Genomic DNA, 14164 nt, shown 5'->3' on the forward strand with positions numbered 1-14164 from the left:
GAGCAGTAGGGGAGGCGCTGGGTGCCTCAGCCTTGGGGGCGGAAGAACAGGTGGAGGCCTTTGTTGTGTGGGCCAAGGAGAATGGCAGATCGCACTCCTGGATTAGTGGTCACCTGGCAGCAGTGCGCCACGACGCCAGGCTAGATGGTAGTGGCGACCCCACGGGATCATCCAAGATTAGGGCGGCCCTGAAGGGCTGGGCCAGGGAGGAGGTTAGACAACCTGACACCAGGGCACCCATAGAATTCAGAGACCTCCAGCTCCTCCTAGACGCGGTACCCCTGGTGACTTTCTCCCCGTTCGAAGCCAGGCTGTTTTCAACGGCCTTCTGCCTGGCATTCTTTGGCGCTTTCAGGGTCAGCGAGCTAGTGGCAAAGTCTAAAGTTGACCTGTCTGATTCCGCGCTGGGGATTGCGGATGTGGCCCTCAATGCGGCACTGGAGCTACGGATTCGCAGATCAAAGACAGACCAGGCAGGGAGGGGAAAAACGGTGGTGTTACAGACCCTAGGGGACAACAGGTACTGCCCGGTCCACATGGTCAGGGAATACCTGGCTTTGCGTCCAGTATCCCCGGGTCCCTTCCTGGTTCATGCGGACGGATCCCCCCTCACCAAATTTCAGTTCGACCGTCTACTAGGAGCCTCACTGGCTAAAGCTGGTCTAGCGGGGTGTGGGCGCAGGTTCTCCTCGCACTCCTTTAGAATTGGTGCCGCTACTTCAGCGGCAAAAGCCGGCCTGGGCCCGGAAGGAGTAAAAGGGGTGGGGCGATGGGAATCGGACTGTTTTAAGAGGTATGTCCGGCCTTAATGCTGTGGTGCAGCCCCGATTTTTGTTCCCGCTCTGGGGTTTTGTCCATTATGATGAACGTATCGAATTTTTTGTGTGTAATAAAGATACGACTACCTAAAAGCCGTTTCATCGTTTTATTGACAGGTCCCCAGGTCTGGTTGGTGGGCCATTCCTACATCACGAGGCTGGAACGCTGGGCAGCACACAGGAACTGGTCGCAGAACTTTGCTAATACACAGCTTGTGTGGTTGGGTTCCCCGGGCATGAAATGGAGTGAAGCCCGCGGCACAATTGAACAGCGCCTGGCAGTCGTAGGGGTTCTGCCCGCTGTTATCATCTTGCACTTAGGGGGTAATGACCTGGTGGCCAGGGGGAGGAGGGCTCTGCTCCTGTCGATGCAAACTGACTTGCAGGCCATTAGCCAGGCCGGGGGGTCATGCGAGGTTTGGTGGTCTGAAATCGTCCCCCGTAGGATTTGGAGAGGGGCCAGGTCCCCGGCGGCAGTAGAGCGGTCCCGTAGAAGGCTCAATAGGTCCATGCAGAAATTCATGGAGCGCAGGGGCATGGGCTTCATCAGACATGCTTTGATCCAGGAGAGGGTTGAGGGGTATTATGAGGCAGATGGGGTGCACCTGTCCAGGGTAGGGATGGACATGTTCCTGCTTGACGTACAGGAGGCACTGGCTAGCAAGGGACATCAGTAACACCTATTAGGAGAGGGGGGCTCTGGCAGCGACGGTAGCCTCCCCAGAGCTGTGGCGGAGTTACAGGGCGATCTGGAGGCAGACGGGTACAGTAAGGGTACCTCTGCGACAGGCGGTACAGTAAGGGTACCCCTGTCCGGCACAGTAAGGGTGCCCGAGCCAAGGTCCAGGAGCCGAAGGGGGTTCTGGGAAGACCGCGACGGCGCCCCGTTAGTCCTTCGGGCGGTTGGGGGGCCTGACCAACCGGGGGTGTGCCACAACACGCTCCGCCCCTGTCGGAAGGGGCGGGAGTAGGAGACAGATCACGTGACCCAGTGGATGATCTGTAAATAATTATGTGCCACACTGCCGGGCATCGACCCACCGTGTGTGCTGGCTCACCAGGCGGGCGGAGCAGCAAGGGGCTGCTTGCCCTGGATCGCCCGTAAGATAACCCAATTTTATTATCATACTATGTTGTATGAAATAAACCTGCAGCAGTTCTTCACCCACAAAGAAAGTGTCAGTGTAATCATTGGGTGACGTCTGTGTATGCGTGTTGACTGAAGCGGATGACGGTGTGGTCACTATGCCGCTGCCCGCGTCCCAAGCAGTGGGACATCAGCAGGGCAGCCCTCTAGTGGCCGCCCGTCGGAGCCTTCCCCCTTTCTGCCTCGCGCGCGAGGCTACGCCCACGAAGGTTATGACCTCCCAATAGTGTGTAGCTGGAGGCGGGCCGTTGGGGGCGGGGGGCGAGGGTTGCCCCTACTTAGGAGGCCCTCTCGCCCAGTTCCTCCTCTGTTCCCTGCGCGCCGCTCCAGCCTGGACACGCGTAATCCCACCCTTTCCACTTACCCCACGTGTCAGACACAGCGCGTTATTGGAATGTTTTAATGTTTTCTTTTTTGCGTTGCAGGCGGAGTTACAGGGCGATCTGGAGGCAGACGGGTACAGTAAGGGTACCTCTGCGACAGGCGGTACAGTAAGGGTACCCCTGTCCGGCACAGTAAGGGTGCCCGAGCCAAGGTCCAGGAGCCGAAGGGGGTTCTGGGAAGACCGCGACGGCGCCCCGTTAGTCCTTCGGGCGGTTGGGGGGCCTGACTAACCGGGGGTGTGCCACAACACGCTCCGCCCCTGTCGGAAGGGGCGGGAGTAGGAGACAGATCACGTGACCCAGTGGATGATCTGTAAATAATTATGTGCCACACTGCCGGGCATCGACCCACCGTGTGTGCTGGCTCACCAGGCGGGCGGAGCAGCAAGGGGCTGCTTGCCCTGGATCGCCCGTAAGATAACCCAATTTTATTATCATACTATGTTGTATGAAATAAACCTGCAGCAGTTCTTCACCCACAAAGAAAGTGTCAGTGTAATCATTGGGTGACGTCTGTGTATGCGTGTTGACTGAAGCGGATGACGGTGTGGTCACTATGGTTAATACTCTGGCTGCAGGGGCATTACTGGTGGACACTGGCAGGTAGCCTGTTCTCGGCCATGTTCCGGCATACCACGTCCCCGTTGTTGTCATGCTAGCAGTAGGAGCAGGGATGCCACAGACTGGGCTATGCTGGGCTATGCTTCCCCGTCCCCCCACGAGGAACTGCAGAGCTGCTGCTAGCACACACGTGGGGTCACACCCACTCGTTGCCAGTGTTATGTCGTGGGCACTAGGCCTGCATGACTATCAAATAAATATATGGACACTAGTATGTGGTACTGGAAACTGGCCACAAGCATTTACGCTCGGACCTTTTTATTGGTAAGGTCACCTGACCGGTGGCGCCTGTGTTGGATGGGTGTGAGAGCAAGCCCTCTGGGAGTGGCTGGTAAAAACACTAGACTGTGTGCAGCAGGACTCTGCAGAGAAAAAGCAAAGCGCTCCTTCTTACCATGCACCCTTTATTCTAGTTGGCTGTATCCTTATCAAAAGCCCTGCCCACATGGATTCAAACGATAGCCCTGATGCCAGCTTGGGCGGTTCCCGGAGTCCCTGCGGAGCCGTTGATGTGAACTTACAAAATCCCCTATCACAGGCTTGCCCTAGTTATTGAACATGGATCAGAGGATGCGACGGAGAGAGGCGGTGGGGGGGGAAAGGGAGCTGGCTTGGTTTTCAAGAGTTTTGATTGTAGCCCCTCAAGCTATGTTTATTATCTGGGTTTATTCCTTCTGCGTTGCATGTTGCATGCCTCATCATGGTCACCCTAATGTATAATACATTGAATATCTTTTACTATGTTCTTCAATCACAATACACAACTATATATAAGGTTATTCTCTTCAGTGTAACTGTTTGAAGCATGTTTTGATCATTTATTAATGTAATAAAAGTTCACAAAATAATAAAAAAGTTTTGGGGTGTTTTTCTGTTTGTTTCAAAATCTGCCAAACCTCACAAGATTTGGCATTGTTTTTAATTTCTTTCATGCACATCTGAGTTGTCCAGACTCCTTACCGACACCAAAGCTGTTTCCAAATCCAAGTCCTCTGTGGACAACAGTCTTTCTTGACTTTTGATGAGTTGGTCCTGAATCATTGAATCTTTAAAGTCCTGATAATTGTATGCAGCTGGCAGGTGCGTAATTGAGACCCCAAGGTGCAGGGGGCCCCTTCATCGTTCACTTCACAGGGGTCCCCTGAGGTTTTGTTACGCCACTGGTGTCCGGTAGTGTTCTTAAAGCAGCAGCATCATCAATAGACTCTCAGGAAACTCTGGGCACCTTGTGAAAAATTATGACCCACCAAAAAAGTATTCTTGTTAGGATGAAATCTTTTGTCAGAAGTTTTATTAATGGATGCATATTCATCTACACCATACACAGCATCACCGTCCTCAACCACACCGGTGTGGACATTGACAACTTCTAAAGGAGGTGTTTTCGAAATGCTCCTACCGTCTGAACCTGTACTGTGCACCCAAAGTGCTTTTTAGGTCTCGCCCGAGACAGTGCTTTAGCGCTGCTCTCGCGAGAGCTTTTGTAAATGGGGGATCTGGAAGTGCAAACGAGTGCTTTCAGGCCTCCAAATACAGTGCATGTGCGCCGGGCGCGCGCACCATTTAGCAGCCTGCACACCGTTTGCTTTCACTTTCGCGGCCCGCACGGCCGCTTTGATGTGATCGCGATCACTTTCACACAGTGCATGTGCGCCGGGCACGCGCACCATTTGGCAGCCTGCGTGTACATTTTGGGGGCGCTTTGATGTTCTCAGTGAGCCGCGCGGCCACTGCGAACATCAAAGTGCCCGCGAAATGTACACGCCATTTGCCACCCCCTCCCTTATTCCCACTTCCTGCTTGTCTTGTTAAGAGTTGAACTCAGACCCTCGTTCTTCACCTTAGTGCCTGCGGGCGCAACTTCATTTCAGATCTATTTTTAAGTCTGACTCAAGCAGCGGATTCGTTAACAAAAAGAAAGCAATTCTGAATCAAAGCAGCAGCCCCGAGAGTGCAGGGACATCTCGGAGCAGATTTCGTGCTTACACGAGATATTGCATCGACATCCTTAAACAGAGGATTTAAAGCCAAGCCTCGCGTACTTTGTCTCATCGCGGGCTCCAAGCTTTTCATGTACTATTTTACTCGGATTTAGACTTGAGATGAGGGTGGGGGTTGGCAGGGGAGGGGCAGTGGCAACAGTGCTGTGGAGTTGGGTAGTTTGGTCGAATGTTTGCTGGTAACACATTCATCTCAGGGCTTTTCTGTGGCGAGCTCGAAGCCTTCTTGAATCCAGATGTCACTCTTTGCACCTTCTGATATTTCGGGGAGGTTTATCGCACAACAGTGTATGCCCACTCCTCCCTCAGCCCCGCGCCGTGTTCTTTTACCAGAGAGGAGAGTTTGCGTTCACTCAAAGCTTCTCATCCTGGTGCTTATCAGGGGCAACTGCAGCATCCTCTGGACAGGTTCAGAAAAAGTGACCCCCTCCCCCCGCCTCCCCCCACCCAAAAAAAACAGATACTCCACTTTGCCTGGTCACTTTCGTTTGCTACACCTCCCCGGCACTCCTGGTTCCATAGCCTGCATCCTCCTTGCAAACGGCTGGGCGATTACAGAACGAGCGCCGCAGGGAGATGCAGGCTGCGGTGGGAACGCTGCCCCCCGCCCGCACCATATCGCACAACTCGTGCTTGTTTAATATAGACAAAGTTGAAAATATGATTTTGAAAACCCCGTTCACTATAATTATGTGGATTTGATTTTTGACTAATCATATGTAGCACATCTCCACAGGACCAGTGCAAGCATCTTGTAAGGCCTTCAGAAGTCCTGGCACATTACAAATTGAATATTGCACAGCCTGTCTTCTGGGAACACCCCATATGCAAATCTTGCTGTGTTGTACTAATGGTAAAAACCTGTTTGTTAAACAGATCAGACTCCACAAGTTCAGCTTTCAAATGCTTCAAACTTCAGCTATCCATCTTCAGTGTAATGCAAAATATACATGTGGGAGGAAAAATAAAACAGCAGCTTGGCTCTAAATATTATTTTTTAAGGAACCAAAGAGGTAACTGCTCGCATTTAAAATGTACATGTTTATGCATTCATTATACATGTTTATGCATTCATTAACTGAACGTGTGGGTTCACTCACGAGTTGGCTTTTAGGTTTCAGTCAAACACCAAACGTAGAATGAGAACGTACCTCTGAATACAGGATACCCATGGCTGCTCCACGCGGGTCTGGAAGAAATTTATGCAGGATTCTGGGATTGCGGGGGCGTCCGACTTTGCTTTTTTAAATCCAATCAATTCAAGGGGTAACTTCTGCCTGTAAACACACGGCAACTGCCAGGCGCGCAACACTCATTGGACTCAAAGGGCTTCAGCCCCCCCCGTCGTGTGTGGCAGCCCGGGATGAGATAGCTTCCCGGGCCACACACAGCCGCTCCCGAGCACTTCACAGGTCTTTAAAAGACCATTTGCATGTTAATGAGGCCTCGCTGTTTCACCCTTTCTAAGAACCCCTGCTGTTCCACTCTGCATTATGGCTTAAAAGATTCAGCCCCCCCCCCCGAAATTTGGCTCTAGTTGCGCCTCTGGCAACTGCACATTCTTTGTTTTAAACCTTCTGCCAAGCGGGGAGTGGAAAACCGCCTCTGAGAGAAACGTTGTGCTTGCAAAACCCAGCCCTGTGATGTCACTGTCCGTTCACACACCAGGAAGACGAACTGGGGAAAGCTGCAACAGGGCAGGAGGACTTTCACAATCGTTCTAAAAGCAATACGGCACGGCCAGTAAAAGCGAGATTTAGAACAAGCATTTGCAATGCGATAGGTCTCGCAGTTACACGAGTTAAAGCTATTGGCATTGTAAATGACAATGCCAATAGGAATTGTTATTTGCAATGTCAATAGCTCAAACTCGCGTAAATGCGAGACCTAATGCATTGCAAATGCTTGTTACTTTTTAGAAGTTAAAGTGACACCATCGGTTGCCTCCAAATAAGACTCAAAAGCTCCCGGACACTGTGGCCAATCCAGTGGGAGAGCACCTGGAACAAGGGGAAACGGCGGAGGAGTCCGTATCTTCTCCAGGAAGGCACCCCGCAATGGTGAGCTGCTGCCCAGACAAACCTTACAGAAAAAACACCACAAATGTGCATGAAATATAAGAATAAACAGAAAACTAGAGAAATGCTGTTAAATACAAAATCTGCAGTAGTTCCAATAATGCAGGTGTGCCTGTCACTGCTAGCGCAGCCCGATGCACTCTATCCATTTTAAACAGAGGTGTGCCTGTCACCGCTAGCGCAGCCCGATGCACTCTATCTATTATGAACACAGGTGTGCCTATCACCGCTAGCGCAGCCTGATGCACTCTATCCAATATAAACACAGGTGTGCCTGTCACCGCTAGCGCAGCCCGATGCACTCTATCTAGTATAAACACAGGTGTGCCTGTCACCGCTAGCGTAGCACGATGCACTCTATCCATTATAAACACAGGTGTGCCTGTCACTGCTAGCGCAGCCCGATGCACTCTATCCATCATAAACACAGGTGTGCCTGTCACCGCTAGCGCAGCCCGATGCACTCTATCCAGTATAAACACAGGTGTGCCTGTCACCGCTAGCGCAGCACGATGCACTCTTCCATTATAAACACAGGTGTGCCTGTCACCGCTAGCGCAGCCCGATGCACTCTATCCATTTTAAACAGAGGTGTGCCTGTCACCGCTAGCGCAGCCCGTTGCACTCTATCTATTATGAACACAGGTGTGCCTATCACCGCTAACGCAGCCCGACGCACTCTATCTATTATAAATACAGGTGTGCCTGTCACCGCTAGTGCAGCCCGATGCACTCTATCCATTATAAACACAGGTGTGCCTGCCACCGCTAGCGCAGCCCGATGCACTCTATCTATTATGAACACAGGTGTGCCTGTCACCGCTAGCGCAGCCCGATGCACTCTATCCATTATAAACACAGGTGTGCCTGCCACCGCTAGCGCAGCCCGATGCACTCTATCTATTATGAACACAGGTGTGCCTATCACCGCTAACGTAGCCCGATGCACTCTATCTATTATAAATACAGGTGTGCCTTTCACCGCTAGCGCAGCCCGATGCACTCTATCCATTATAAACACAGGTGTGCCTGCCACCGCTAGCGCAGCCCGATGCACTCTATCTATTATGAACACAGGTGTGCCTGTCACCGCTAGCGCAGCCCGATGCACTCTATCCATTATAAACACAGGTGTGCCTGCCACTGCTAGCGCAGCCCGATGCACTCTATCTATTATGAACACAGGTGTGCCTATCACCGCTAACGCAGCCCGATGCACTCTATCTATTATGAACACAGGTGTGCCTATCACCGCTAGCGCAGCCCGATGCACTCTATCTATTATGAACACAGGTGTGCCTATCACCGCTAGCGCAGCCCGATGCACTCTATCCATTATAAACACAGGTGTGCCTATCACCGCTAGCGCAGCCCGATGCACTCTATCTATTATGAACACAGGTGTGCCTATCACCGCTAGCGCAGCCCGATGCACTCTATCCATTATAAACACAGGTGTGCCTATCACCGCTAACGCAGCCCGATGAACTCTATCTATTATAAATACAGGTGTGCCTGCCGCCGCTAGCGCAGCCCGATGCACTCTATCTATTATAAATACAGGTGTGCCTTTCACCGCTAGCGCAGCCCGATGCACTCTATCCAGTATAAACACAGGTGTGCCTGTCACCGCTAGCGCAGCCCGATGCACTCTTTCCATTATAAACAGAAGTGTGCCTGTCACCGCTAGCGCAGCCCGATGCACTCTTGCCATTATAAACAGAGGTGTGCCTGTCACCGCTAGCGCAGCCCGATGCACTCTATCTATTATAAATACAGGTGTGCCTGTCACCGCTAGTGCAGCCCGATGCACTCTATCCATTATGAACACAGGTGTGCCTGCCACCGCTAGCGCAGCCCGATGCACTCTATCTATTATGAACACAGGTGTGCCTGTCACCGCTAGCGCAGCCCGATGCACTCTATCCATTATAAACACAGGTGTGCCTGCCACTGCTAGCGCAGCCCGATGCACTCTATCTATTATGAACACAGGTGTGCCTATCACCGCTAACGCAGCCCGATGCACTCTATCTATTATGAACACAGGTGTGCCTATCACCGCTAGCGCAGCCCGATGCACTCTATCTATTATGAACACAGGTGTGCCTATCACCGCTAGCGCAGCCCGATGCACTCTATCCATTATAAACACAGGTGTGCCTATCACCGCTAGCGCAGCCCGATGCACTCTATCTATTATGAACACAGGTGTGCCTATCACCGCTAGCGCAGCCCGATGCACTCTATCCATTATAAACACAGGTGTGCCTATCACCGCTAACGCAGCCCGATGAACTCTATCTATTATAAATACAGGTGTGCCTGCCGCCGCTAGCGCAGCCCGATGCACTCTATCTATTATAAATACAGGTGTGCCTTTCACCGCTAGCGCAGCCCGATGCACTCTATCCAGTATAAACACAGGTGTGCCTGTCACCGCTAGCGCAGCCCGATGCACTCTTTCCATTATTAACAGAAGTGTGCCTGTCACCGCTAGCGCAGCCCGATGCACTCTTGCCATTATAAACAGAGGTGTGCCTGTCACCGCTAGCGCAGCCCGATGCACTCTATCCATTATAAACACAGATGTGCCTGTCACCGCTAGCGCAGCCCGATGCACTTTATTCAATGTAGACAAAGGTGTACCTGTCCCCGACACTGCAGGTAAAGAGGTGACTGGAGTCTTATAACGTGTTGTCCAGTGGTGGAAATGGGAGGCTTCTCAACTCTCCGTAATGGCTGCCAATAACATCATAGGACATGGTGTTTCTACAGTTGGTTGGGGATATCTTTCATCCCAAACCTTAAAGACATCTGTAAAACGTTCCTCACTTTGAATTAGCACAAATGTTCGAAATACCATGAACCCAACAAAGTGAGAAAGTAAATTTGTGACTAAGTTGGGCTGGGACATGGTCGATGTATGCGGACCGTGTTCCACCACAGTAGGCCTTCAATGTTACCCATGCCCCGGTCCAGTGTCGACCAGTTGCCCGCGGGTCTAGCTAAGCGCTTTTTCTCATTTTTAAGTCCAAACTGTAAAAAATTCAAAACTACTGTTCTACTAATGGGATTTTTGTCATTTTCATGTCATTTTATACATTAAAATGTTCTCAATTTTTCTAAATTGGTGTGAGATTTTTCTTGTGTTGTGTTTTCACTAAATTACAGTTTGAGTACTGCATAAATATTTTACACATTGCCGCTACCTTAACCCTGACTGTTCTGTAGCTACTGGGGGTGGGGTGTTGAGCACAGGTTTATTTAGTGGCTTTCATAACTCACCCTGACAAGGTTTGTCATTATTAGTTGAGGTGTCTTCTTATCCTCTTCAACTAATTCTCCAATTTCTTATAAATACCATTGAGCTGGGTAAAAGTGAACACCTTGTGTTCAATGCAACGCATGTAAAGATGTATTTTAATGCTCTGAAGTGTGCCATTATCCAGGTCTGTAGCCAGGTAGTAAGTTGACAGTCACTGTACATTGTTGAGTCCTGGGAGGGCCCTGACCCATATGCTCTGTTATGAGGAAGGCCTCTGTTATGACCCCTCAGACTGTTCTAAGTGATCTTGCTTTGGTGTGTTTCCCCCCAGGTACGGCCGGCGCCCGATGCTCCTGGTCTGCTATGTGCTCACACTGGTGTTCGGGACGGCCGCCGCAGCCTCCATCAATTACCCCATGCTTGCCGTCTTCAGGTCCCTTTCGGGGGTGTCACTTTCCGGATTTTCCACCATCACTTTGGCTATGTGTAAGTGAAGGGGTGGGCGAGAGTAGGATGATGACTGTAAAACGGGTCACTTTCAGAGCCTCCAGTTTTTTGGTCATCACTAAAAAGTGCAAATATTAAAAATGATTATCGCCCAGGGCCGGCGCTAGGCAAGGGCAATGTGGGCAGCTGACCAGGGCGCCGTGCTCAGCTGAAAAACATGGGGTCCACTTCCGTGTGAAAGGACACACGTTCAAAGTGTGCCCACCTGCTCCTCCAGGGGCCCTTCCCATTACATTCGTAATGTAGGGGTCTCATTTACAAAATATTGGCGTAGGGCAGCGCCGCAAGTATTTTTGCGGTGCTTCACTAGACCAATTCAAAAGGGCATAGCACCGTATTTACAAGATACAATGCATTCCTGTCCTTTCAGCCGGCACACAATTTGCAGCCGCGCGCTAACTCAGGCACCCTTGCACCATAGTACAAGGTAGTCTATGTTAGTGGCAGGGAATGGTACCCCTTCCTGCACAAAACATTCACGAGAGGCATTTTCCTCATTCTATGTGCGCTGCAGAAAATAGGAACAAGCATTTACAATGCAATGGTCTCGCCTTTTGCGTAAGTTGGAGCTATTGGTATTGTAAATGACAAACTTTTTTATTTATGCGTTGGTTTTGAAAACAGATAAATAAATGGCATAGGGGCATATGCATCAACATTGGCATTTGCGATTCCTTATTAGCGAAAAATAAGGATTCGCTAATAAGGAATAGCAAAAGGCTATGCATGTAGGAATCGCTATTCAAATAGCGATTCCTTAACTTTCCTTAATTGCTACTAGCAAATTGCGAGTAGCAATTAAGGAATGCCATCCCAATCATTCCTATGGGCCTCCAGGCCCATAGGAATGAATTGGAGATTGCATGAGCAAATAGCGAGTACCAGTAGGTTCTCGCAAATTGCTCATGCAATTTCAAGGGTGCAAGGGTGTCAAAATGACACCCCATTGCACCCCTGAAATTGATATGTGCACATATGTTGCACACACACATGCTCTAAGGGCATGTGTGTGCGCAATATGAAACTTTGAAAAATGCACAAAAGTGCATTTTTCAAACTTTTAGCAAATTACCATGCAGTTCATCTTCATGGTAATTTGCTCCCCCTATTAGCGAAATCGCTAATTTTTTAACTTTCATGCATTGCATTTAAGGAATCCCAAATTGAGATTCCTTAATTTAAGGAATCTCAATTTGGGATTCCTTAAATGCTATCGCTATTTAAGGAATCGCTATTTAAGGATTCCTTAAATAGCGATTTTTGCTTTTGGGTTGATGCATTGGGATTGGGTATTTTTAACTCAATACCGGGAGCTATTAGCGAATCGGTATTTTACCGACTGGATTTTGGCTTGATGCATGAGGCTGTTAGTTATGCAGCACAATATCCTTGGCTCAACATCAACTGTTGCATGGCTAAACACTCATAAGGTCCCAAAGGCGAGACCTATTGTCTATGCCAATGCTTGTTTTAAATGTAGATGTGGGAGCTTTTGCATTATTGAAGTGCAGCCCTGATCATCTACCTCGCACTAGGGGTTGCAGTTGCCGGTGTCACTGTTAAATGCAAAGCTTCTCAGTATGGACTATATGCCGGAGAGCTACTCACAGGCTGCTGGAGTACTACCCGTAGCTCACAAGCTACTCATTGGAGACACCAGGTGTAAACACTCAGGCCTTCATTACGAGTTGCCTTGATTGTCAGTGAGTCAAAATAAATCCGAGCGAGTGAGAGTGAGAGAGAGTAAAAGGCACTGAAACGGAGGGACTTGGTGTCTAAAAATGAATGAGTAAAAATGAGTGTTACTGAGTGTGAGTGAGAATGAGCATGAGCGAGAATGTGCGAGAGTGAGGGACAGTGAGAGTATATGTGAGTGAGAATGCGTGAGTCAGATTGAGTGAGAATAGGTGAGAATGAGTAACTGTGAGAGGAAGTGAGTGAGAAAGTATGAATGAGTAAAGCTGAAGGTGGCTGAAAGTGAGCAAGTGCAAATGAATGAGTGGGAATTACTGAGTGAAATATGAAAATGAGGAATTGAGAATATGAATAAGTGCAAGTAAGTGTGAGTGAGAAATCTTAATGACAGAATAAGAATTAGTGAGGGTGAGCGCAAATGAGTGAAAATGATTGTCTGAGAATATGTAAGTGACTGAGAATGGATAAGTGTGAGTGAGGATGAGTGTGAGTGAATGTAAGTGAGCTTGAATAAGAATGTGGTGCTAAGCTTCCAAGTCTGCCATTGGCCCTGGCATACTTGAAGGTAACTCTTGGTTTATAGAGGCGCCCATTGCAAAGGACTCGTGCCTGCATACTGAAGGTAATTCTTAGCATTACAGGCACCTGTAAATAAGTTCTGGCACTGGCACCGGTAATTTTGGGCATATGATGCACCCTTGAAAAATGCTGGCGCTGGCGTAGTTGAGGAAAATCTTGGCAAAATGCTGACGCTGGCACATTGGAGATGATTCTGTGCAAAAGGGAGGACAATTGTGGCATGTGGCGGGGCAACCCTAACAAAATGAATGGTCATGACATAACGGGGTACCAAGAGCACATATTGAAAAAAAACAAAAGCCAGGTCAACTCGTGGAGAGCATCTTATTTTATTGGCTCGGCACACCACAAAGAGCTCGAAAATGTAATTATTGCCTCTATAGAGTCTATGGCTTTTGAGCAAATTTATGTGAAAACTTTCCTATTAAATGGACTATTTGACTATTTTTTTCTAAACCTTCTCGAGGGAGAACTGCCCTCAAACGCAGTTACAAGAAGTCAGACTCACTCATTTTGCTCATTCGCTACCATTCAGGGTAAGTATTCCCCATCACTTTCAAAAATCATGTCAGCACCATACTTTTGGACGGATAAAAAACCCCATTGTTTTGTGTTTTTAAAAAAAATAATAATCCTACAGTTATTTTAAACTTCAGCGATGTTAATTCCATGTCATTAGAACTAGGGTTCTGTCACAACACTTCCTGGGATAGATTCAGCGTCAAAGGTGGTATGAGGCCCCTCACTGTGACGCCATTAAGGTCACGGGTTGTGCGTGGAATCACTTCTCCTCCCCCAGGTATTTTGGTGAGTCCATGTTCAAACGGAACCAAGTACGCGTTTAACCGAACCTTTTTATTTGCCCCAATGGGGTCAGTCTGTGCTGATGGAAGGATCACGCGCTGGGGATGCTGTGGGCTTCGAAAGTGACGTCCCCACCTCACCCGGACAATAGTTCAAAGCTGAAGCTGAATGGAAATGACAGAAGCTTCCGGAACAATAGAGTCCTTGCTTTACCAAGAGTGATAACTGTGACACAAGTGAGCATACAAAGTCCAGGATACAGTC

The 14164-nt window shown here is 49.3% G+C and overlaps 1 protein-coding gene across 1 annotated transcript in view; it reads left to right on the forward strand.

Moving 5' to 3' along the window:
- The window catches only part of LOC146813670 (solute carrier family 22 member 7-like), a 255518-nt gene that overhangs the window by 112238 nt on the left and 129116 nt on the right, over nucleotides 1–14164 (forward strand). Inside the window, exon 3 of the mRNA XM_085609483.1 lies at nucleotides 10647–10801. Coding sequence (XP_085465609.1) covers nucleotides 10647–10801 — 155 coding nt within the window. The remainder of the gene's footprint in view (nucleotides 1–10646; nucleotides 10802–14164) is intronic.

The sequence above is a fragment of the Triturus cristatus genome, chromosome 6 (assembly GCF_964204655.1).
Source record: "Triturus cristatus chromosome 6, aTriCri1.1, whole genome shotgun sequence".
Lineage (NCBI taxonomy): Eukaryota > Metazoa > Chordata > Amphibia > Caudata > Salamandridae > Triturus > Triturus cristatus.